Consider the following 26,632-nt stretch of genomic DNA (forward strand, 5'->3'; position numbering starts at 1 on the left):
GTAGAGTAGAGTAGTATAATGTAATGTAGAGTAGAGTAGAGTAGAGTAGTATAATGTAATGTAGTGTAGAGTAGTATAATATAATGTAGCGTAGAGTAGTATAATGTAATGTAGTGTAGAGTAGAGTAGTATAATGTAGTGTAGAGTAGTATAATGTAATGTAGTGTAGAGTAGTATAATGTAATGTAGCGTAGAGTAGTATAATGTAATGTAGAGTAGAGTAGTATAATGTAATGTAGTGTAGAGTAGTATAATGTAATGTAGTGTAGAGTAGTATAATGTAATGTAGTGTAGAGTAGTATGATGTAATGTAGTGTAGAGTAGTATAATGTAATGTAGAGTAGAGTAGTATAATGTAATGTAGCGTAGAGTAGTATAATGTAATGTAGTGTAGAGTAGAGTAGTGTAATGTAGCGTAGAGTAGTATAATGTAATGTAGAGTAGAGTAGTGTAATGTAGCGTAGTGTAGTATAATGTAATGTAGAGTAGAGTAGTATAATGTAGTGTAGAGTAGTTTAATGTAATGTAGAGTAGAGTAGTGTAGAGTAGTATAATGTAATGTAGCGTAGAGTAGTATAATGTAATGTAGTGTAGAGTAGTGTAATGTAATGTAGAGTAGTATAATGTAGTGTAGAGTAGAGTAGTATACTATAATGTAGAGTAGAGTAGTATAATGTAGTGTAGAGTAGAGTAGTATAATGTAATGTAGAGTAGAGTAGTATAATGTAATGTAGTGTAGAGTAGTGTAATGTAGTGTAGAGTAGTATAATGTAATGTAGAGTAGTGTAATGTAATGTAGTGTAGAGTAGAGTAGTATACTATAATGTAGAGTAGAGTAGTATAATGTAGTGTAGAGTAGAGTAGTATAATGTAATGTAGTGTAGAGTAGTATAATGTAATGTAGAGTAGAGTAGTATAATGTAATGTAGTGTAGAGTAGTATAATGTAATGTAGTGTAGAGTAGTATAATGTAATGTAGTGTAGAGTAGTATAATGTAGTGTAGTGTAGAGTAGTATAATGTAATGTAGTGTAGAGTAGTATAATGTAGTGTAGTGTAGAGTAGTATAATGTAATGTAGTGTAGAGTAGTATAATGTAGTGTAGTGTAGAGTAGTATAATGTAATGTAGTGTAGAGTAGTATAATGTAGTGTAGTGTAGAGTAGTATAATGTAGTGTAGTGTAGAGTAGTATAATGTAGTGTAGTGTAGAGTAGTATAATGTAATGTAGTGTAGAGTAGTATAATGTAATGTAGTGTAGAGTATTATAATGTAGTGTAGAGTAGAGTAGTATAATGTAATGTAGTGTAGAGTAGAGTAGTATAATGTAATGTAGTGTAGAGTAGTGTAATGTAGAGTAGTATAATGTAATGTAGCGTAGTATAATGTAATGTAGCGTAGAGTAGTATAATGTAATGTAGTGTAGAGTAGTATAATGTAATGTAGTGTAGAGTAGTATACTATAATGTAGAGTAGAGTAGTATAATGTAATGTAGAGTAGAGTAGTGTAATGTAGTGTAGTGTAGAGTAGTATAATGTAATGTAGCGTAGAGTAGAGTAGTGTAATGTAGCGTAGAGTAGAGTAGTGTAATGTAGCGTAGAGTAGTATAATGTAGTGTAGTGTAGAGTAGAGTAGTATAATGTAGTGTAGAGTAGAGTAGTATAATGTAGTGTAGTGTAGTGTAGAGTAGTATAATGTAATGTAGCGTAGAGTAGTATAATGTAGTGTAGTGTAGAGTAGTATAATGTCATGTAGTGTAGAGTAGTATAATGTAGTGTAGTGTAGAGTAGTATAATGTAGTGTAGTGTAGAGTAGTGTAATGTAATGTAGCGTAGAGTAGTATAATGTAATGTAGTGTAGAGTAGTGTAATGTAATGTAGTGTAGAGTAGTATAATGTAATGTAGAGTAGAGTAGTATAATGTAATGTAGAGTAGAGTAGTATAATGTAATGTAGAGTAGAGTAGTGTAATGTAGTGTAGTGTAGAGTAGTATAATGTAATGTAGCGTAGAGTAGAGTAGTGTAATGTAGCGTAGAGTAGAGTAGTGTAATGTAGCGTAGAGTAGTATACTGTAATGTAGCGTAGAGTAGAGTAGTGTAATGTAGTGTAGAGTAGTATAATGTAGTGTAGAGTAGAGTAGTATAATGTAATGTAGTGTAGAGTAGTATAATGTAATGTAGAGTAGAGTAGTGTAATGTAATGTAGTGTAGAGTAGTATAATGTAATGTAGAGTAGAGTAGTATAATGTAATGTAGTGTAGAGTAGTGTAATGTAATGTAGTGTAGAGTAGTATAATGTAATGTAGAGTAGAGTAGTATAATGCAATGTAGTGTAGAGTAGTGTAATGTAATGTAGTGTAGAGTAGTATAAGGTAATGTAGTGTAGAGTAGTGTAATGTAATGTAGTGTAGAGTAGTATAAGGTAATGTAGTGTAGAGTAGAGTAGTATAATGTAGTGTAGAGTAGAGTAGTATAATGTAATGTAGTGTAGAGTAGTGTAATGTAATGTTGTGTAGAGTAGTATAAGGTAATGTAGTGTAGAGTAGTGTAATGTAATGTAGTGTAGAGTAGTATAATGTAATGTAGAGTAGAGTAGTATAATGCAATGTAGTGTAGAGTAGTGTAATGTAATGTAATGTAGTGTACAGTAGTATAATGTAATGTAGAGTAGAGTAGTGTAATGTAATGTAGTGTAGAGTAGTATAATATAATGTAGAGTAGAGTAGTATAATGTAATGTAGAGTAGAGTTGTATAATGTAATGTAGTGTAGAGTAGTATAATGTAATGTAGTGTAGAGTAGAGTAGTATAATGTAATGTAGTGTAGTATAATGTAATGTAGTGTAGTGTAGAGTAGTATAATGTAATGTAGTGTAGAGTAGTGTAATGTAATGTAGAGTAGAGTAGTATACAGTAATGTAGAGTAGAGTAGTATAATGTAATGTAGTGTAGAGTAGTATAATGTAATGTAGTGTAGAGTAGTGTAGAGTAGTATAATGTAATGTAGTGTAGAGTAGTATAATGTAATGTAGTGTAGAGTAGTATAATGTGATGTAGTGTAGAGTAGTGTAGAGTAGTGTAATGTAATATAGTGTAGAGTAGTATAATGTAGTGTAGAGTAGAGTAGTATAATGTAATGTAGTGTAGAGTAGTATAATGTAATGTAGCGTAGTATAATGTAATGTAGAGTAGTATAATGTAATGTAGTGTAGAGTAGTATAATGTAATGTAGAGTAGTATAATGTAATGTAGCGTAGTATAATGTAATGTAGAGTAGTATAATGTAATGTAGCGTAGAGTAGAGTAGTGTAATGTAGAGTAGAGTAGTATAATGTAATGTAGAGTAGAGTAGTATAATGTAATGTAGAGTAGTATAATGTAATGTAGCGTAGTATAATGTAATGTAGAGTAGTATAATGTAATGTAGTGTAGAGTAGTATAATGTAATGTAGAGTAGAGTAGTATAATGTAATGTAGTGTAGAGTAGTATAATGTAATGTAGAGTAGAGTAGTGTAGAGTAGTGTAATGTAATGTAGTGTAGAGTAGTATAATGTAGTGTAGAGTAGAGTAGTATAATGTAATGTAGTGTAGAGTAGTATAATGTAATGTAGCGTAGAGTAGTATAATGTAATGTAGTGTAGAGTAGTATACTGTAATGTAGCTTAGAGTAGCGTAGAGTAGTATAATGTAGTGTAGTGTAGAGTAGTATAATGTAATGTAGCGTAGAGTAGAGTAGTGTAATGTAGTGTAGTGTAGAGTAGTGTAATGTAATGTAATGTAGCGTAGAGTAGTATAATGTAGTGTAGTGTAGAGTAGTATAATGTAATGTAGCGTAGAGTATAGTAGTATAATGTAATGTAGTGTAGAGTAGTGTAATGTAATGTAGCGTAGAGTAGTATAATGTAATGTAGTGTAGAGTAGTGTAATGTAATGTAGCGTAGAGTAGTATAATGTAATGTAGTGTAGAGTAGTATAATGTAATGTAGAGTAGTGTAATGTAATGTTGAGTAGCGTAGAGTAGTATAATGTAATGTAGTGTAGAGTAGTATAATGTAGTGTAGAGTAGTATAATGTAATGTAGAGTAGAGTAGTATAATGTAGTGTAGCGTAGAGTAGTATAATGTAGTGTAGAGTAGTATAATGTAATGTAGCGTAGAGTAGTATAATGTAATGTAGCGTAGAGTAGTATAATGTAATGTAGAGTAGAGTAGAGTAGAGTAGTATAATATAATGTAGCGTAGAGTAGTATAATGTATTGTAGAGTAGAGTAGTATAATGTAATGTAGCGTAGAGTAGTATAATGTAGTGTAGTGTAGAGTAGTATAGTGTAATGTAGCGTAGAGTAGTATAATGTAATGTAGAGTAGTGTAATGTAATGTAGAGTAGTATAATGTAATGTAGCGTAGAGTAGTATAATGTAATGTAGTGTAGAGTAGTATAGTGTAATGTAGCGTAGAGTAGTATAATGTAATGTAGAGTAGTGTAATGTAATGTAGTGTAGAGTAGAGTAGTATAATGTAATGTAGCGTAGAGTAGTATAATGTAATGTAGTGTAGAGTAGTATAATGTAGTGTAGAGTAGAGTAGTATAATGTAATGTAGAGTAGAGTAGTATAATGTAATGTAGAGTAGTATAATGTAATGTAGTGTAGAGTAGAGTAGTATAATGTAATGTAGTGTAGAGTAGTATAATGTAATGTAATGTAGTGTAGAGTAGAGTAGTATAATGTAATGTAGAGTAGAGTAGTATAATGTAATGTAGAGTAGAGTAGTATAATGTAATGTAGAGTAGAGTAGTATAATGTAATGTAGTGTAGAGTAGTGTTATGTAATGTAGTGTAGAGTAGTGTAATGTAATGTAGAGTAGAGTAGTATAATGTAATGTATTGTAGAGTAGTATAATGTAATGTAGAGTAGAGTAGTATAATGTAATGTAGTGTAGAGTAGTGTAATGTAGTGTAGAGTAGTATAATGTAGAGTAGAGTAGTGTAGTGTAATGTAGAGTAGAGTAGTATAATGTAATGTAGTGTAGAGTAGTGTAATGTAGAGTAGTATAATGTAATGTAGTGTAGAGTAGTGTAATGTAGTGTAGAGTAGTGTAATGTAGAATAGAGTAGTATAATGTAATGTAGAGTAGAGTAGTATAATGTAATGTAGAGTAGTGTAATGTAGAGTAGTATAATGTAATGTAGAGTAGAGTAGTATAATGTAATGTAGAGTAGAGTAGTATAATGTAATGTAGAGTAGTGTAATGTAGAGTAGTATAATGTAATGTAGAGTAGTATAATGTAATGTAGTGTAGAGTAGTATAATGTAGTGTAGTGTAGAGTAGTATAGTGTAATGTAGTGTAGTGTAGAGTAGTGTAATGTAATGTAGCGTAGAGTAGTATAATGTAATGTAGTGTAGAGTAGTGTAATGTAATGTAGTGTAGAGTAGTATAATGTAATGTAGAGTAGAGTAGTATAATGTAATGTAGAGTAGAGTAGTATAATGTAATGTAGAGTAGAGTAGTGTAATGTAGTGTAGTGTAGAGTAGTATAATGTAATGTAGCGTAGAGTAGAGTAGTGTAATGTAGCGTAGAGTAGTGTAATGTAGCGTAGAGTAGTATACTGTAATGTAGCGTAGAGTAGAGTAGTGTAATGTAGTGTAGAGTAGTATAATGTAGTGTAGAGTAGAGTAGTATAATGTAATGTAGTGTAGAGTAGTATAATGTAATGTAGAGTAGAGTAGTGTAATGTAATGTAGTGTAGAGTAGTATAATGTAATGTAGAGTAGAGTAGTATAATGTAATGTAGTGTAGAGTAGTGTAATGTAATGTAGTGTAGAGTAGTATAATGTAATGTAGAGTAGAGTAGTATAATGCAATGTAGTGTAGAGTAGTGTAATGTAATGTAGTGTAGAGTAGTATAAGGTAATGTAGTGTAGAGTAGTGTAATGTAATGTAGTGTAGAGTAGTATAAGGTAATGTAGTGTAGAGTAGAGTAGTATAATGTAGTGTAGAGTAGAGTAGTATAATGTAATGTAGTGTAGAGTAGTGTAATGTAATGTTGTGTAGAGTAGTATAAGGTAATGTAGTGTAGAGTAGTGTAATGTAATGTAGTGTAGAGTAGTATAATGTAATGTAGAGTAGTATAATGCAATGTAGTGTAGAGTAGTGTAATGTAATGTAGTGTAGAGTAGTATAATGTAATGTAGAGTAGAGTTGTGTAATGTAATGTAGTGTAGAGTAGTATAATGTAATGTAGAGTAGAGTAGTATAATGTAATGTAGAGTAGAGTTGTATAATGTAATGTAGTGTAGAGTAGTATAATGTAATGTAGTGTAGAGTAGAGTAGTATAATGTAATGTAGTGTAGTATAATGTAATGTAGTGTAGTGTAGAGTAGTGTAATGTAATGTAGTGTAGAGTAGTGTAATGTAATGTAGAGTAGAGTAGTATACTGTAATGTAGAGTAGAGTAGTATAATGTAATGTAGTGTAGAGTAGTATAATGTAATGTAGTGTAGAGTAGTGTAGAGTAGTATAATGTAATGTAGTGTAGAGTAGTATAATGTAATGTAGTGTAGAGTAGTATAATGTAATGTAGTGTAGAGTAGTGTAGAGTAGTGTAATGTAATGTAGTGTAGAGTAGTATAATGTAGTGTAGAGTAGAGTAGTATAATGTAATGTAGTGTAGAGTAGTATAATGTAATGTAGCGTAGTATAATGTAATGTAGAGTAGTATAATGTAATGTAGTGTAGAGTAGTATAATGTAATGTAGAGTAGTATAATGTAATGTAGCGTAGTATAATGTAATGTAGAGTAGTATAATGTAATGTAGCGTAGAGTAGAGTAGTGTAATGTAGAGTAGAGTAGTATAATGTAATGTAGAGTAGAGTAGTATAATGTAATGTAGAGTAGTATAATGTAATGTAGCGTAGTATAATGTAATGTAGAGTAGTATAATGTAATGTAGCGTAGTATAATGTAATGTAGAGTAGTATAATGTAATGTAGTGTAGAGTAGTATAATGTAATGTAGAGTAGAGTAGTATAATGTAATGTAGTGTAGAGTAGTATAATGTAATGTAGTGTAGAGTAGTGTAGAGTAGTGTAATGTAATGTAGTGTAGAGTAGTATAATGTAGTGTAGAGTAGAGTAGTATAATGTAATGTAGTGTAGAGTAGTATAATGTAATGTAGCGTAGAGTAGTATAATGTAATGTAGTGTAGAGTAGTATAATGTAATGTAGCTTAGAGTAGCGTAGAGTAGTATAATGTAGTGTAGTGTAGAGTAGTATAATGTAGTGTAGTGTAGAGTAGTATAATGTAATGTAGTGTAGAGTAGTATAATGTAGTGTAGTGTAGAGTAGTATAATGTAATGTAGAGTAGAGTAGTATAATGTAGTGTAGTGTAGAGTAGTATAATGTAATGTAGAGTAGTGTAATGTAGTGTAGAGTAGTGTAATGTAATGTAGCGTAGAGTAGTATAATGTAATGTAGTGTAGAGTAGTATAATGTAGTGTAGTGTAGAGTAGTATAATGTAATGTAGAGTAGAGTAGTATAATGTAGTGTAGTGTAGAGTAGTATAATGTAATGTAGAGTAGTGTAATGTAATGTAGAGTAGTGTAATGTAATGTAGAGTAGTGTAATGTAATGTTGAGTAGCGTAGAGTAGTATAATGTAATGTAGCGTAGAGTAGTATAATGTAATGTAGTGTAGAGTAGTATAATGTAATGTAGAGTAGAGTAGTATAATGTAATGTAGTGTAGAGTAGTATAATGTAATGTAGAGTAGAGTAGTATAATGTAGTGTAGCGTAGAGTAGTATAATGTAGTGTAGAGTAGTATAATGTAATGTAGCGTAGAGTAGTATAATGTAATGTAGCGTAGAGTAGTATAATGTAATGTAGAGTAGAGTAGAGTAGTATAATATAATGTAGCGTAGAGTAGTATAATGTATTGTAGAGTAGAGTAGTATAATGTAATGTAGCGTAGAGTAGTATAATGTAGTGTAGTGTAGAGTAGTATAGTGTAATGTAGCGTAGAGTAGTATAATGTAATGTAGAGTAGTGTAATGTAATGTAGAGTAGTATAATGTAATGTAGCGTAGAGTAGTATAATGTAATGTAGTGTAGAGTAGTATAGTGTAATGTAGCGTAGAGTAGTATAATGTAATGTAGAGTAGTGTAATGTAATGTAGTGTAGAGTAGAGTAGTATAATGTAATGTAGCGTAGAGTAGTATAATGTAATGTAGTGTAGAGTAGTATAATGTAGTGTAGAGTAGAGTAGTATAATGTAATGTAGAGTAGAGTAGTATAATGTAATGTAGAGTAGTATAATGTAATGTAGTGTAGAGTAGAGTAGTATAATGTAATGTAGTGTAGAGTAGTATAATGTAATGTAATGTAGTGTAGAGTAGAGTAGTATAATGTAATGTAGAGTAGAGTAGTATAATGTAATGTAGAGTAGAGTAGTATAATGTAATGTAGAGTAGAGTAGTATAATGTAATGTAGTGTAGAGTAGTATAATGTAATGTAGAGTAGTATAATGTAATGTAGTGTAGAGTAGTGTAATGTAGTGTAGAGTAGTATAATGTAGAGTAGAGTAGTGTAGTGTAATGTAGAGTAGAGTAGTATAATGTAATGTAGTGTAGAGTAGTGTAATGTAGAGTAGTATAATGTAATGTAGTGTAGAGTAGTGTAATGTAGTGTAGAGTAGTGTAATGTAGAATAGAGTAGTATAATGTAATGTAGAGTAGAGTAGTATAATGTAATGTAGTGTAGAGTAGTATAATGTAATGTAGAGTAGTATAATGTAATGTAGTGTAGAGTAGTGTAATGTAGTGTAGAGTAGTATAATGTAGAGTAGAGTAGTGTAGTGTAATGTAGAGTAGAGTAGTATAATGTAATGTAGTGTAGAGTAGTGTAATGTAGAGTAGTATAATGTAATGTAGTGTAGAGTAGTGTAATGTAGTGTAGAGTAGTGTAATGTAGAATAGAGTAGTATAATGTAATGTAGAGTAGAGTAGTATAATGTAATGTAGAGTAGTGTAATGTAGAGTAGTATAATGTAATGTAGAGTAGAGTAGTATAATGTAATGTAGTGTAGAGTAGTGTAATGTAATGTAGCGTAGAGTAGTATAATGTAATGTAGAGTAGAGTAGTATAATGTAATGTAGTGTAGAGTAGTATAATGTAATGTAGTGTAGAGTAGAGTAGTATAATGTACTGTAGTGTAGAGTAGTATAATGTAATGTAGAGTAGAGTAGTATAATGTAATGTAGAGTAGAGTAGTATAATGTAATGTAGAGTAGTGTAATGTAGAGTAGTATAATGTAATGTAGAGTAGTATAATGTAATGTAGTGTAGAGTAGTATAATGTAATGTAGTGTAGAGTAGTATAATGTAGTGTAGAGTAGAGTAGTATAATGTAATGTAGAGTAGAGTAGTATAATGTAATGTAGTGTAGAGTAGTATAATGTAATGTAGTGTAGAGTAGTATAATGTAATGTAGAGTAGAGTAGTATAATGTAGTGTAGAGTAGTATAATGTAATGTAGTGTAGAGTAGTATAATGTAATGTAGAGTAGTGTAATGTAGAGTAGTATAATGTAATGTAGAGTAGTATAATGTAATGTAGAGTAGTATAATGTAATGTACCGTAGTGTAGAGTAGTATAATGTAATGTAGAGTAGTATAATGTAATGTAGTGTAGAGTAGTATAATGTAATGTAGCGTAGAGTAGTATAATGTAATGTAGTGTAGAGTAGTATAATGTAATGTAGCGTAGAGTAGTGTAATGTAATGTAGTGTAGAGTAGTATAATGTAATGTAGAGTAGAGTAGTATAATGTAATGTAGCGTAGAGTAGTATAATGTAATGTAGTGTAGAGTAGTATAATGTAATGTAGTGTAGAGTAGTGTAATGTAGTGTAGAGTAGAGTAGTGTAATGTAGTGTAGAGTAGTATAATGTAGTGTAGAGTAGAGTAGTATAATGTAATGTAGCGTAGAGTAGTATAATGTAGAGTAGAGTAGTATATTGTAATGTAGCGTAGTGTAGAGTAGTATAATGTAATGTAGTGTAGAGTAGTGTAATGTAGAGTAGAATAGTATAATGTAATGTAGAGTAGAGTAGTATACTATAATGTAGAGTAGAGTAGTATAGTGTAATGTAGAGTAGAGTAGTATACTATAATGTAGAGTAGAGTAGTATAGTGTAATGTAGAGTAGAGTAGTATACTATAATGTAGAGTAGAGTAGTATATTGTAATGTAGCGTAGAGTAGTATAATGTAATGTAGTGTAGAGTAGAGTAGTGTAATGTAGAGTAGAATAGTATAATGTAATGTAGAGTAGAGTAGTATACTATAATGTAGAGTAGAGTAGTATAGTGTAATGTAGAGTAGAGTAGTATAATGTAATGTAGTGTAGAGTAGTGTAGTGTTGTATAATGTGGTGTAGTATAATGTAGTATAATGTAGAGTAGTGTTGTTTATTGTAGTGTAGTATAATGTAGAGTAGTGTTGTTTATTGTAGTGTAGTGTAGTATAATGTAATGTAGCATAGTATAGTATAATGTAGTATAATGTAGCGTAGTGTTGTATAATGTAGTGTACTGTAGTTTAATGTAGTATAATGTGTAGTATAATGTAATGTAGCGTAGTGTAGTATCTCACCTTGGCCTCCCACTCCATCCCGGCCACTGAGATCCCCAGCAGCAGTACCACCGAGATACAGCCGATGATCCTGATGTCATTCAGCTCATCTATCATAATGGCATTGTTTTCCTGTAGAGGAGAGGGAAGGAGGGGGAGACAGAGGTGGAGAGAGAGATGCACATGGAGAGGTAGAGAGAGAGAGGGGGGAGAGGGAGAGAGGGACTACAGTCAGTGATCTGACACACACACACACACACACACACAGATGCTACGTACCTTGAGTAGGTCAACCACAGTCTCTGCGAAGCCCACCACGTACATCGCCACGGCAACAGCGTTAGCGAAGGCGAAGATGAGACCAATGGAACCGCCAAACTCTGGTCCCAGACTACGTGATATCAGGTAGTACGCCCCTCCTGGAAACCAATCAGTAATAACATTCCTCTACTTGTACATACAGTGGACACAGAGCAGGTAGGGAGCAGGGATAATAACATTCCTCTACTTGTACATACAGTGGACACAGAGCAGGTAGGGAGCAGGGATAATAACATTCCTCTACTTGTACATACAGTGGACACAGAGCAGGTAGGGAGCAGGGATAATAACATTCCTCTACTTGTACATACAGTGGACACAGAGCAGGTAGGGAGCAGGGATAATAACATTCCTCTACTTGTACATACAGTGGACACAGAGCAGGTAGGGAGCAGGGATAATAACATTCCTCTACTTGTACATACAGTGGACACAGAGCAGGTAGGGAGCAGGGATAATAACATTCCTCTACTTGTACATACAGTGGACACAGAGCAGGTAGGGAGCAGGGATAATAACATTCCTCTACTTGTACATACAGTGGACAGTCATTGAAAACAACCTTTGAGCTCTCCTTGTTTTTTCAACATTGTCTCATGTTTATAATGTGTTGAGTGCCTGTATATAGCCTCGCTACTGTTATTTTACTGCTGCTCTTTAATTATTTGTTATTTTTCTATTTTTCTTTTCTTTTTTTCTTACATGTTTTTTTTTACTTAGCACTTATTCTTCTCAAAACATTGTTAGTTAAGGACTTGTAAGTAAGCATTTCACTGTAAGGTCTACCGACACCTGTTATATTCGGCGCATGTGACAAATAACATTTGATTTGATTTGGTTGACTCACCTCCTCGTACCACTCCATTGGTGCAGATAGCAGACATGGAGAGACCTGTGACGGTGGTCACCACACAGCTCAGAGCAATGACCACAATGCCCAGACCTAAAACACAAAATACCTGTTAATCCAACTCACCCCTGCTCAGGCCATTTACAGTCTGTCTACATGTGAAGGCATACAATGTTTTGCGAAGTTTGAATTCCACACTGAAATGTCTTTCTTTTCTTCTTAAAGATGGTCCTCCAGCAATTTTATGTTTTGAGCAAAATCGTTTAAAAACAAAAACACAACTGCAAACTTCAAGGAGTTGGTCGGATGGGAAGTTGTGATGTCATCCGCCTCCTCCCTTGCTTGAGGAACAATAGAGGAGCATTAGAGAACAGAAGAGGAAAGGCCAACCCCCACTTGTGCCATATCATAAGGATACCTGGACCACCTATTGAGATGTGCCTTTTGTTAAGTAAATCAGCTGATAAATGAGCTAAATCAGAAACTGGAGTACGACTTTAAGAACCCGTGTATAAAGGAGTGTAGAGTGCTGTTTTTGTCACACTGTGCTGGTTCTGAAATAATCTACCACCTCCTCTTTCTAACACCTGACCACACCTTCTGTGCCCTCCAGTCACCTCTAACACCTTGAGAAACACAGTGAAGCCTTCTGTCCCCTCCAGTCACCTCTAACACCTTGAGAAACACAGTGTATCATTCTGTCCCCTCCAGTCACCTCTAACACCTTGAGAAACACAGTGAAGCCTTCTGTCCCCTCCAGTCACCTCTAACACCTTGAGAAACACAGTGAAGCCTTCTGTCCCCTCCAGTCACCTCTAACACCTTGAGAAACACAGTGTAGCCTTCTGTGCCCTCCATTCACCTCTAACACCTTGAGAAACACAGTGAAGCCTTCTGTCCCCTCCAGTCACCTCTAACACCTTGAGAAACAGTGAAGCCTTCTGTGCGTCTGAAATGGTCCATTCTCAGGACTAATGGTGCTGTAGGCCTGCAGGCTGTTAGTTGCAGCAGGCGGTTTACTCTGATATCTGTCATGGTCTCTATCTGCACTGCAGCCAGCGCTCTGAAATACATTAGTTATGCTCCATAAAGAGGTCCTCACCCCTGATAAACACACACATGCACACAAACACACACACACACACACACACACATACACATACACACACACACACACACACACACACACACACACACACACACACACACACACACACACACACCTGGTACATTCCAGCTACTTCCTTTGCTTTGACCTCAGAGGGAAGGACACTGGGAGCTGACTGGTTGTCTTTTTGTGTTGTACATATTTTTGCTTGTCTACACTCTCAGAAACAAAGAGTGCAACAAAGAATGTCCCAGTAGGTCAGAGGTATTCAAACTTTTCCAGCGGGGAGCCAATTTTTTCCACCAGAATTTCTGGGGACCCCATTTTCCCCCCAATCATTTCTTGCGACCCCAACCCAAATCTAAAGACACAACCTTAAAACGTTCATTGCATATTAATTTCTTATCAACATGAAAAGAAACCAATAAATACATTTTCTCAATAAAATTGTAGCTTTCAAATGATCTTTCTCAAAATGTTTGTATATTATTACTGTATTACTGTATACAATCTGTACTCCTCATTGTTTAAAATATGATTTTTAAAAACATTTTGGTGACCCCACTGCAGTTACCCCATCGCAACCCCACTGCAGTTACCCCATCGCGACCCCACTGCAGTTACCCCATCGTGACCCCACTGCAGTTACCCCATCGCAACCCCACTGCAGTTACCCCACTAAAGTTACCCCATCGTGACCCCCCTGCAGTTACCCCATTGCGACCCCAACTTTGAATAGCACTTCTGTAGGGGAGTATTGGGGAACCCTCTGAATTTAAGATAGGTAGAACTCTTTCTGGTTCCCAATACCAACCTTTATCTATTTGGAATCCAGATTATTTTTTTGTAACCTGGTTCTTTTTGGAAACCTAAAGGATTCTATCTGACCTGAAAAGGAGCCTGCTACATAGCACTCCTTTTTTCTGATAGTGTGTGTGGTGTAATTATTTATTACTCTGTGTTGTACTTACCCCAGCCGGCCTGTCCAAACACCCAGGACAGACGGATGAACAGCATCACACCCCAGATGTTCAACATACATCTCACCTAGAGAGGAGGAAAGACAAGAGGAGCGAGAGGAGAGAGGAGGAGAGACAGGAGGAAAGAGAGGAGGAGAGAGGAGGAAAGACAAGAGGAGGGAGAGGAGGAGAGAGGAGGAGAGACAGTAGGAGAGACAGGAGGAGAGAGAGGAGAGAGGAGGAGAGAGAGGAGAGAGGAGGAGAGACAGGAGAGACAGGAGGAGTTAGGAGGAGAGAGAGGAGGAGAGACAGGAGGAGAGCGAGGGGAGGAGAGACAGGAGATAGACAGGAGGAGAGCGAGAGGAGGAGAGAGACAGGAGGAGAGCGAGGGGAGGAGAGAGAGGAGGAGAGGGACAGGAGGAGACAGAGGAGGCGAGAGAGGACGAGAGAGAGGAGGAGAGAGACAGAGAGTAGGAGAGAGGCTAGGTTAGGTAGAGACTGGGGTTAGCCCTGAGTTACACATAGGGCAGGATCACTTTGACCTTGTCTCTTTGCTTCCAGTCAGATCGTAGTTAGGTTAGATAGAGACCGGGTTATGACAGAATAACTATCTGAATCTCTTTATCGCTGTGTTGGTGTCTGTGTCTGAGGCTTCCAGACAGATCATGTGACCTGTCAGGGTATCACTGAGGTATGCAGGTTAACTCATTGATGCTGGGTTGTGATATACTGCTCAGGAGTGGCCAGGGTGACCCCCAGTGACCCCCAGTAGAAGAAGTTCCCATAACCTGACCACACAGACCAGGACTCCCCATTCACCCTGCTCGATATCCAGCCACACTCTCTAAGACTCCATTCCTACTCACCACGATCCCATTAGGAGAGGCCAGTCCCCATAACCAACTGCCTTCACCAGGATCCCATTAGGCCAGTCCCCATCACCAACTGCCCTCACCAGGATCCCATTAGGCCAGTCCCCATAACCAACTGCCCTCACCAGGATCCCATTAGACCAGTCCCCATAACCAACTGCCCTCACCAGGTTCCCATTAGGACAGTCCCCATAACAAACTGCCCTTACCAGGATCCCATTAGGCCAGTCCCCATAACCAACTGCCCTCACCAGGATCCCATTAGGACAAGCCAGTCCCCATAACCAACTGCCCTCGCCAGGACCCCATTAAGAACCATCCTAATCCTGCCCCAATACAACCCATCACTAGTCCCAGGACCCTCCTAACCCTGCCCCGATATAACCCATCTCCACTCCCCAGGACCCTCCTAACCCTGCCCCAATATAATCCATCTCCACTCCCCAGGACCCTCCTAACCCTGTCCAATGTAACCCATCTCCACTCCTCAGGACCCTCCTAACCCTGCCCAATGTAACCCATCTCCACTCCCCAGGACCCTCCTAACCCTGCCCCAATATAACCCATCTCCACTCCCCAGGACCCTCCTAACCCTGCCCCAATATAATCCATCTCCACTCCTCAGGACCCTCCTAACCCTGTCCAATATAACCCATCTCCACTCCCCAGGACCCTCCTAACCCTGTCCAATGTAACCCATCTCTACTAACCAGGACCCTCCTAACCCTGCCCAATGTAACCCATCTCCACTCCTCAGGACCCTCCTAACCCTGTCCAATGTAACCCATCTCCACTCCTCAGGACCCTCCTAACCCTGTCCAATGTAACCCATCTCCACTCCTCAGGACCCTCCTAACCCTGTCCAATGTAACCCATCTCTACTAACCAGGACCCTCCTAACCCTGCCCAATGTAACCCATCTCCACTCCTCAGGACCCTCCTAACCCTGCCCAATGTAACCCATCTCTACTAACCAGGACCCTCCTAACCCTGTCCAATATAACCCATCTCCCCTCCTCAGGACCCTCCTAACCCTGTCCAATATAACCCATCTCCACTCCCCAGGACCCTCCTAACCCTGTCCAATATAACCCATCTCCACTCCCCAGGACCCTCCTAACCCTGTCCAATATAACCCATCTCCCCTCCTCAGGACCCTCCTAACCCTGTCCAATATAACCCATCTCCACTCCTCAGGACCCTCCTAACCCTGTCCAATATAACCCATCTCCCCTCCTCAGGACCCTCCTAACCCTGTCCAATATAACCCATCTCCACTCCTCAGGACCCTCCTAACCTTGTCCAATATAACCCATCTCCACTCCCCAGGACCCTCCTAACCCTGTCCAATATAACCCATCTCCACTCCTCAGGACCCTCCTAACCCTGCCCAATATAACCCATCTCCACTCCCCAGGACCCTCCTAACCCTGCCCCAATATAACCCATCTCCACTCCCCAGGACCCCCCTAACCCTGCCCCAATATAACCCATCTCCACTCCCCAGGACCCTCCTAACCCTGTCCATTATAACCCATCTCCACTCCCCAGGACCCTCCTAACCCTGTCCAATATAACCCATCTCTACTAACCAGGACCCTCCTAACCCTGTCCAATATAACCCATCTCTACTCCTCAGGACCCTCCTAACCCTGTCCAATATAACCCATCTCTACTAACCAGGACCCTCCTAACCCTGTCCAATATAACCCATCTCTACTAACCAGGACCCTCCTAACCCTGTCCAATGTAACCCATCTCTACTAACCAGGACCCTCCTAACCCTGCCCAATGTAACCCATCTCCACTCCTCAGGACCCTCCTAACCCTGTCCAATATAACCCATCTCCACTCCCCAGGACCCTCCTAACCCTGTCCAATGTAACTGTTATGGGATTTATTATGAATAATGATTAAATGATGTATACATTTAAGGTAGGATTATAACTAACAGAATTCTACCCTATCTTTCTAGTAGTGTTAAATAATGTTTGTTGATTAGGAAGGGGTTATGTAGCATAGACCTAGGAAGAAAGGAATGTATGTGTGTGTCGAAAGAGAACGAAGAGGGGCATTAACCTATGTTTGAACCAACCTGGCTGTAACTCTGGGGAGATAAGGTAGGACAGGGAGAGCCCCTCCAGAGCTCTTGTATCTGGGGGAGACTGGAACTGTCAGCTGAGTGGTAATAAACTGTGGTGAGACTCATGAGAAAACCCCTATGTTGGTGTGTATGTATGTGTGTAGGGTAAGAGAAAGTTATAAAAGGAATGTCTTTGTATATGTACAGCAGCGCTCTCGTATATAAACCTTACTGACTATTGTAAACTGGCCTCTGTATATTTCATTTCAATAAGAACCTTACAAATCCTTAGTAATATACAGAATAATTTAAGTGAAGTTCAGTTTACAAAGTTCTCATAACAGTAACCCATCTCTACTAACCAGGACTCCCTTTATCCAGCCAAACCTCACGGTTCCATCTTTGTTGTCCAGGGGAATGACAGACTCCACATCGTCTGACGGCGTCCCGTCGCTGCCCTCTCTGTCCTCCACCGTGTTCGTCACTGAGATCCTTCCATTCTAGAGAGAGAAAATAGGACAGGAAAAGACTTGTCAGGGGTACGTATCACTCCAGTCTACCTGGAGGAAGATAAAGAATACGGCTGGTAGAGGAAGAAGGAATTTGTTGAAACTTTAGAGGAAGTTTAGATTAGTTTTGTCTTTAGGAAATCAGAGAGAGTTAGCAGTACAGTAACTTGATGTTAAAATTCTGGGCCTCCTGTTAGATAGGTAAGTCTCTATGAGGTCAGAACCCTGTTGAAATGTTCTCTTTCTAAATCAATCAAACAAGAGACGCAGTGTTCTTGTTCCTGAGTGTGTGTGTGTGTGTGTGTGAGAGAGAGAGTCGTGCAGTTTGATTCTGATGAAGATGAATACATGTTTGGAGAAGCATTATTATACTGTGTGCTTGTCCTTGAAGACTGCACTCTGTGTGAGAGAGAGAGAGAGAGAGAGAGAGAAGGAGAGAGTGAGGGAATAGAACAGAGAGAGAGAGAGAGAGAGAGAGAGGAGAGAGAGAGAGAGAGAGAGAGAGAGAGAGAGAGAGAGAGAGAGAGAGAGAAGGAGAGAGTGAGGGAATAGAACAGAGAGAGAGAGAGAGAGAGAGAAGGAGAGAGTGAGGGAATAGAACAGAGAGAGAACAAGGTGGACCCAGTTTAAACTTGTTGTAAGACGAATATGAAGTGTTTAAAGGACACATGAGTACCAAGCTCTTTAATGAGATGCTCAGATCTCTGTCTGGTGTAGGGCGTGGCGTGGCTGTCAGACAGAGATAACAGACTGGCTGTCACCCAAAGGTGTTACAAATCTATAAAACACTTTAGCCTGTCAGTATGTCAACCATTGTGTAGATCTATTCTTATCTCTGTCTTTGACGACTGTTCAGTCCCAGTGTTGGCAGTAGGTTTATAGGGTGTGAAAGATGGTTGAACTGCGGTTAATGAAAGTGGCAGGAATGTTTCCAGTTAAATGAATGATTAAAGGACTATAAACTCCATTTATCTCTCTCTCTCCTCTCTCTATCTTATCTTCCTCTCTGAGACTGTAAAACATATGTTCTTTCCTCCAGAGAGTTCATGTTGTTCTCTTTCAGGACACAGTAGGTCTATAAATGCTTTAAGAGGAATGAGTTGACCAATCCAAGGCCATCCCACTGCACACTCCACCTCATTTCAACGTGGATAATTGGGAAATATTTGGTTGAGACCTTGATCAATGAGATTGCAATTTATATTCACCCACTCAAAATCTAAAAGCACAACCAAATTCAAATGAAAAAACAATGTCAGATATCTGGTTTAGTTGTCACCCAAATGTATATCACTGTGCTTTTAACCATTAAAGTCACAGCAAAAGTTCAAATGGGAAAACAATGTCAGATATTTGGTTGATTTATTTATGTGTTACTTATTACTGTCCTTTATCTAATATCAGAACCAAATGACCTGGATTACAGTTGAGATTACATTAAAAGAACATGGTGCAATGATCAATGCCATTCGAGATTCTGGGCAGATTATTACAGCAATTGTGAATATCTCCACAGACCTGTGAATACCTCTGCATGCTATCTTCAACATGCATGCTTTATATGATGATGGAAGAAGACATTTATAGTTACAGTAACCTCAAACTGTGACCATGGATGTGTTGCTCATTTTAAGGGTGAATGTTTCATTAGTTTGTAAGATAGCCTATTTACTGTATTACAATTTAATTGTGTTTGGTTGACAAGGCAACCAAATATGAACATTTAAAGGAGATGTATCTACTGCTTGGATAGTTCCATCTGTCAACTGGCTTAATCCCATTCTTTAACTTTTATTTTTGGCTGAGTTGGAGATGTGGATCCACCATATAATTTGTCAACAAGCTGTTTATTGTATTTCAAAAGTGATACTGAATTGTGTTTGGTTGTAAACAACCAAATATCAACATGTGAAGGAGATTTATCTTCTGCTTGCACTGAATTAAAGGCAAATGAAACTTTAAATGCACTTTAAATAAAGTTGAATTTGATTTAGTCCTGTTGTTTAAATGCACTTTAAATAAAGTTGAATTTGATTTAGTCCTGTTGTTTAAATGCACTTTAAATAAAGTTGAATTTGATTTAGTCCTGTTCTTTAACTTACATTTTGGATTGAGATGGAGACAATCCAACATTTATTTATGCAACAATGATTCATTTGAAAACAAAGTGGAATTAAAGCCAGACTAAGTCAGTGGTACAGATGAAACTATCCAAGCAGAAGATACATTTCCTTCAAATGTTGATATTTGGTTGCGTTGACAACCAAACACAATTCAATATCACTATCACTGGAAATCCTATTGTCTATTTTTAGTTAAATCCTGGGTTGAATTGAAACAATAGCTGTTGATGACTTTGAAAATGCTACATAGGGCTAAAAAATAGCATAATTGATGACATATGATTGAGACATTATGATCACATGTAATTTGCTCTGTTAAACCTACCCTTTAGAATGGGTTCGATAGCAACAGTGAATCACACTGGTAAAAGTCAGTGACAAATGTCTTTATTTTATAAAACATTTTTATTTAACCTTCATTTAACTAGGCAAGTCAGTTAAGAACAAATTATTATTTTACTATTACGGCCTACCCCGGCCAAACCCTCCCCTAAACCGGACGACGCTGCACCAGTTGTGTGCCGCCCTATGGGACTCCCGATCACGGTGATACAGTCCGGGATCGAACCAGGGTCTGTAGTGACGCCTCTAGCACTGAGATGCAGTGCCTTAGACCGCTGCGCCACTCGGGAGCATCATAGCTCAGCAGGGCTTGTTTAAACCCTGGATGTGAGGCCAGAGGGTAGCTGTAGATAAATCAGTTCTCCAGTAGGAGGTGCTGCCTAGCCTATTGTCTTTTCTTATTCTACTGATAGTGGATATAATGTTGAAGATCTGACGTTGTTATAAAGGTACAAATCCAACATATTTTATACAAGGTTTGTCTATGTGGACATTTGGTTACCATGATGACACAATCTTGTGGTTGAAATGTTACCCTCAAAACAGCTGTTGATTACTTTTTTCAAATCCAATGTATTTCCCACATAGATTCAACATTACAATAAATATGTTGAGAAATTAAGCTGAAACAACATTGATTCAACCAATTTGTGCCCAGTGGGAAGTGACTTTCCCTTTTTTAGAACAGACATGACTGTTACCCAATCACTGTTGTGACATGATAGTAATCTGTCACACAGTCAGAGAGAGAAAGAGAAAGAGAGAGTGAGATAAACAAATGAACAGAGAGAAACCAATACAAACAGAGAGAGAGATTTGTGACAAATTGCCATGAAAACAACATTGTAAATACAACCAATATGTATCTGTTTCCTTTCTTCCCCTACTAGTCGTAGTACAACTATATGTACATTGTTAAAACACATAGCTGATAATATAACATTTGACACGTCTTTATCCTTTTCAAACCTTTATCAGTGAAATGTTTACTGGACATAGATATTTGTTGTTGATGTTTTCTTTTTTCTTCTTACTTTAGTTAATTATTTATTTAACTTGCTTTGACAATGTAAACATATGTTTCCCTTAACCATAAAGCCCCTTTGAATTGAATTGATTGAATTGAGAGACAAACAGGCCAATGTTGTTGTCAAAACATGTTCCACATAAAAATGTTTTTCATTTACTGAATCTGAATTTCAATGATCTTTCTGAATTGTCTGGATTAAAGGAGAGTTGATTCCAGTTAGAAGTCTGCTGACTTGGTGGAGACAGTTGTGTGATGTGTGTGTCGGTAAGGAAAAGAGAGTGATATACAGATGTGTGTAGAGGGGGTTGTAGAGGTGAGGAGGACACACACACACTGACCTTCTGGAAGACATCGTGGAGCTCCTGCAGGGACGGTCGGACCGCACGGTTACCGCTCACACTCCCAGCATTCCGGTAGAAGTCGATGTTGGGCACGCGGTCCAGCGTGTCATGACCAAACGCACTGACCACGGACGGACGGACAGCCCGGTGCTCTCCGTTACCGGTCCCATTACCGTTAGAGGTGGTACCACCGGAGAAAGACGTCTCCTCGTAGTTAGGGGGTTCGTCCCCGATCCTGTCATAGGCATCATTCTCCATCAGACTGGCTGTAAATACAGGCTCCTCACACCTACTGGCTTCTACAGGTCAAACACTACAGAAAAGGAATACTGAGGTCCTTCAGTCCTCTGGTCAGGGCCTAGAGACTGTCTAAGTATGAGAAGCAATCGGCAGCTATGGGTTTGGAGCGCTGGTACGACAGACTAGTGTTGGTTCATCTGATTCTGTTTAGTTAAATCCTTGTGTAGGTCCAGAGCTGACCTATAGACCTGTCATATAGGCTGAGGTTGGCTCTGCCACCCCAGCTTTATATCCTCCTGGCCCCTATGCTGGGCTCTGCCTGGGACTCAGCCATTGGCTGAACCAGCGGTTCTACCAACCACTCTCAGAACCCTGTATGTCTCAGATGTCCTTGCTGCATCCTCAGGGCCACAAAGCCTCTGACTAAACATTAACCAAGTAATAAACACCTTGGAAGATAAAGACCTGGAGCTCGCAGTGTGAAATCAAAGCAAGCCTAAATATCTTATATTGAGTGATAATTCACTTAAAATTAGTATTTTTTATAGTTTTTTATCTGACTACATTGGCAGACAATTTTGCTTATTTTAACCGCCGAAAAACCTAATACAAGTAATTTCTCTTATTTCAATATCATTTTATTGATATCTTACCTTAATACGACTATTAAGGTACAATATCTTAAACAGATTACTTATATTAAAGATGCACAATGCAGAAATCGCTACGCCATTTCCTGGTTGCTTTCAATGAGAATGACAGATCAATAACACAAATTTCTATGTGAATTTGGTCCGGTCGCCCAAAAAGTGACATATTGCAGCTTTAAGTCTATAGATTAAAATACGCAAAATGATCTGCCAATGATAGGAATTATTTTAAAAAGTGAATTATCACTCAATATATAAAAAAAAAATGTAGGCTTAAGGTCACGAGGAAAAAGTTTAAAGCTTAAAGACTCTAATGATATGCCACTAAACAATGAATAGGTTAGAGAGGAATGGCAATGTGACTCTAATGGTAGGGGCTTATGATTGACACATGGTGTGGAGAAATAACTTCTGCCTTATTCTCGAATTATGTAAATTGGCGTTGATACTCTGTCAGTGTATACATCTACAGTCTTAGTGTTTGTAAAGCCTATTGTCTGTCTCAATCCCAGTATCTATTTCTATGCTTAATAATGAATTTAAAAAATCAGCAACATGTACTGTTGATAGAACAGAGATAGAAAGAGTGTTGTGGAGGTGGGAATTCTTACAGGAAGGTCACAATGACTGAAACTGTCAGCAAATAATACAATGCAGAATACAATGGGGGACTGTACTGTGAAATGCTTGCTTACCAGCTCGTCCCAACGATGCCTAGTTAAATCACAGTAATCATGTGTGCAGGGAGTCCCTGTTAGGCTTAGTTCTTTATGAACAGTCCCTGTTAGGCTTAGTTCTTCATGCACAGTCCCTGTTAGGCTTAGTTCTTTATGAACAGTTCATGTTATGCTTAGTTCTTCATGAACAGTCCCTGTTAGGCTTAGTTCTTCATGAACAGTCCCTGTTAGGCTTAGTTCTTCATACACAGTCCCTGTTAGGCTTAGTTCTTCATGAACAGTCCATGTTAGGCTTAGTTCTTTATGAACAGTCCTTGTTAGGCTTAGTTCTTCATGAACAGTCCTTGTTAGGCTTAGTTCTTTATGAACAGTCCCTGTTAGGCTTAGTTCTTCATGAACAGTCCTTGTTAGGCTTAGTTCTTCAGGAACAGTCCCTGTTAGGCTTAGTTCTTCATGAACAGTCCATGTTAGGCTTAGTTCTTCATGAACAGTCCCTGTTAGGCTTAGTTCTTCATGAACAGTCCCTGTTAGGCTTAGTTCTTCATGCACAGTCCTTGTCAGGCTTAGTTCTTCATGAACAGTCAATGTTAGGCTTAGTTCGTCATGAACAGTCCTTCTTAGGCTTAGTTATTCATGCACAGTCCTTGTTAGGCTTAGTTATTCATGCACAGTCCTTGTTAGGCTTAGTTCTTCATGGACAGTCCTTGTTAGGCTTAGTTATTCATGCACAGTCCTTGTTAGGCTTAGTTCTTCATGCACAGTCCCTGTTAGGCTTAGTTCTTTATGAACAGTCAGTATCTATTTCTATGCTTAATAATGAATTTAAAAAATCAGCAACATGTACTGTTGATAGAACAGAGATAGAAAGAGTGTTGTGGAGGTGGGAATTCTTACAGGAAGGTCACAATGACTGAAACTGTCAGCAAATAATACAATGCAGAATACAATGGGGGACTGTACTGTGAAATGCTTGCTTACCAGCTCGTCCCAACGATGCCTAGTTAAATCACAGTAATCATGTGTGCAGGGAGTCCCTGTTAGGCTTAGTTCTTTATGAACAGTCCCTGTTAGGCTTAGTTCTTCATGCACAGTCCCTGTTAGGCTTAGTTCTTTATGAACAGTTCATGTTATGCTTAGTTCTTCATGAACAGTCCCTGTTAGGCTTAGTTCTTCATGAACAGTCCCTGTTAGGCTTAGTTCTTCATGCACAGTCCTTGTCAGGCTTAGTTCTTCATGAACAGTCCCTGTTAGGCTTAGTTCCTCATGCACAGTCCATGTTAGGCTTAGTTCTTCATGAACAGTCCATGTTAGGCTTAGCTCTTCATGAACAGTCCTTGTTAGGCTTAGTTCTTCATGCACAGTCCTTGTTAGGCTTAGTTATTCATGCACAGTCCTTGTTAGGCTTAGTTCTTCATTAACAGTCCTTGTTAGGCTTAGTTCTTTATGAACAGTCCCTGTTAGGCTTAGTTCTTCATGCACAGTCCCTGTTAGGCTTAGTTCTTCATGCACAGTCCCTGTTAGGCTTAGTTCTTCATGAACAGTCCATGTTAGGCTTAGTTCTTTATGAACAGTTCATGTTAGGCTTAGTTCTTCATGAACAGTCCTTGTTAGGCTTAGTTCTTCATGAACAGTCCCTGTTAGGCTTAGTTCTTCATGAACAGTCCATGTTAGGCTTAGTTCTTCATGAACAGTCCCTGTTAGGCTTAGTTCTTCATGAACAGTCCCTGTTAGGCTTAGTTCTTCATGCACAGTCCTTGTCAGGCTTAGTTCTTCATGAACAGTCCATGTTAGGCTTAGTTCGTCATGAACAGTCCTTCTTAGGCTTAGTTATTCATGCACAGTCCTTGTTAGGCTTAGTTATTCATGCACAGTCCTTGTTAGGCTTAGTTCTTCATGCACAGTCATTGTTAGGCTTAGTTATTCATGCACAGTCCTTGTTAGGCTTAGTTATTCATGCACAGTCCTTGTTAGGCTTAGTTCTTCATGCACAGTCCCTGTTAGGCTTAGTTCTTTATGAACAGTCCCTGATAGGCTTAGTTCTTCATGCACAGTCCCTGTTAGGCTTAGTTCTTCATGAACAGTCCATGTTAGGCTTAGTTCTTTATGAACAGTTCATGTTATGCTTAGTTCTTCATGCACAGTCCTTGTCAGGCTTAGTTCTTCATGAACAGTCCCTGTTAGGCTTAGTTCCTCATGCACAGTCCATGTTAGGCTTAGTTCTTCATGAACAGTCCATGTTAGGCTTAGTTCTTCATGAACAGTCCTCCTTAGGCTTAGTTCTTCATGCACAGTCCTTGTTAGGCTTAGTTATTCATGCACAGTCCTTGTTAGGCTTAGTTCTTCATGAACAGTCCTTGTTAGGCTTAGTTCTTCATGCACAGTCCCTGTTAGGCTTAGTTCTTCATGCACAGTCCCTGTTAGGCTTAGTTCTTCATGAACAGTCCATGTTAGGCTTAGTTCTTTATGAACAGTTCATGTTAGGCTTAGTTCTTCATGAACAGTCCTTGTTAGGCTTAGTTCTTCATGAACAGTCCCTGTTAGGCTTAGTTCTTCATGAACAGTCCATGTTAGGCTTAGTTCTTCATGAACAGTCCCTGTTAGGCTTAGTTCTTCATGAACAGTCCCTGTTAGGCTTAGTTCTTCATGCACAGTCCTTGTCAGGCTTAGTTCTTCATGAATAGTCCATGTTAGGCTTAGTTCGTCATGAACAGTCCTTCTTAGGCTTAGTTATTCATGCACAGTCCTTGTTAGGCTTAGTTATTCATGCACAGTCCTTGTTAGGCTTAGTTCTTCATGTACAGTCCTTGTTAGGCTTAGTTATTCATGCACAGTCCTTGTTAGGCTTAGTTATTCATGCACAGTCCTTGTTAGGCTTAGTTCTTCATGCACAGTCCTTGTTAGGCTTAGTTATTCATGCACAGTCCATGTTAGGCTTAGTTCTTCATGCACAGTCCCTGTTAGCATTCTGCATGAACTCTGAATGCGTTAAGAAGTCAATATGTAGGTACCTTTTAAATAAAGTGTTGCCTATTATTTGTACCCATCTTTTGAAGTATTTTATGACATCACATGTTAAGTATGTTTCACATAATGTACTATGATGTCAGGTAAATAAACCTCAACCTGAAGCTGAACCCAGAGTGGCAGAGCACTAGGAGGTGAACAGGTGGACAGGAAATGAAAGGTGTTAATATGGAAGTTAATATGAGACTTAAAGTGGATCTGACAGCGTTTTAGCAACATTAAATCTTATTCAAATCTATTCATATACACCCCCAGGAACAATATGATGCCTTTTCTTCTGACAAGCGAGCACATAGATTCTTCACATTTTCATACTTTCATAGAATGTTTGGGAATGACGCAGAGTAAGGTATTGGTGAAAATTCCATAGCAATCCACAGTAAGAAAGTAAGAAGCTTCAGTAGTCCTTAATGAAATTAGGCACACAGGCCTGCCTGCCATCATTCACTTTGAACTGGACACAGGCCTGCCTGCCATCATTCACTTTGAACTGGACACAGGCCTGCCTGCCATCATTCACTTTGAACTGGACACAGGCAGTAGTAACAGAACAACTTTACATCATTAGAAATAATTTGCAAAAGCCACGAAATGCAGTTTAATCGTTTTCTGCAAATGTGTAAATACCATGTGAGTCATATCGGAACTTTACAGTCCTATTGATCAAACAACCGTTGTTCCTTAAAGCATAATTATTTTAAAGTATTAATGGTACTGTCCCCACCACTAAAAAAATGACTTAAATACATGTAATTTTGTCATTGAAACATTTAAATGAATTACTGTAGAATTCCATTCATTCCTATGGAGGACTGCTTTTCTGAGGAGTGCCAATATGGCTTGTGACTAGATGGACTACAGCTACAGATG

At 38.0% G+C, this 26,632-nt stretch overlaps 1 protein-coding gene across 1 annotated transcript in view; it reads right to left on the minus strand.

Moving 5' to 3' along the window:
• LOC110506139 (solute carrier family 12 member 1) overlaps positions 1-21,776 on the minus strand; it is a 55,806-nt gene extending 34,030 nt beyond the window's left edge. Inside the window, exons 1-6 of the mRNA XM_036963880.1 lie at positions 21,169-21,776; positions 17,189-17,326; positions 13,884-13,959; positions 11,802-11,897; positions 10,913-11,052; positions 10,655-10,765 (exon numbers count right to left, since the gene is read on the minus strand). Of these exons, the coding sequence (XP_036819775.1) occupies positions 10,655-10,765; positions 10,913-11,052; positions 11,802-11,897; positions 13,884-13,959; positions 17,189-17,326; positions 21,169-21,429 (822 nt within the window). The 5' untranslated portion in view covers positions 21,430-21,776. The remainder of the gene's footprint in view (positions 1-10,654; positions 10,766-10,912; positions 11,053-11,801; positions 11,898-13,883; positions 13,960-17,188; positions 17,327-21,168) is intronic.
• Between the last annotated feature and the right edge of the window lie 4,856 nt (positions 21,777-26,632).

Source organism: Oncorhynchus mykiss, chromosome 26 (genome assembly GCF_013265735.2).
Source record: "Oncorhynchus mykiss isolate Arlee chromosome 26, USDA_OmykA_1.1, whole genome shotgun sequence".
NCBI lineage: Eukaryota > Metazoa > Chordata > Actinopteri > Salmoniformes > Salmonidae > Oncorhynchus > Oncorhynchus mykiss.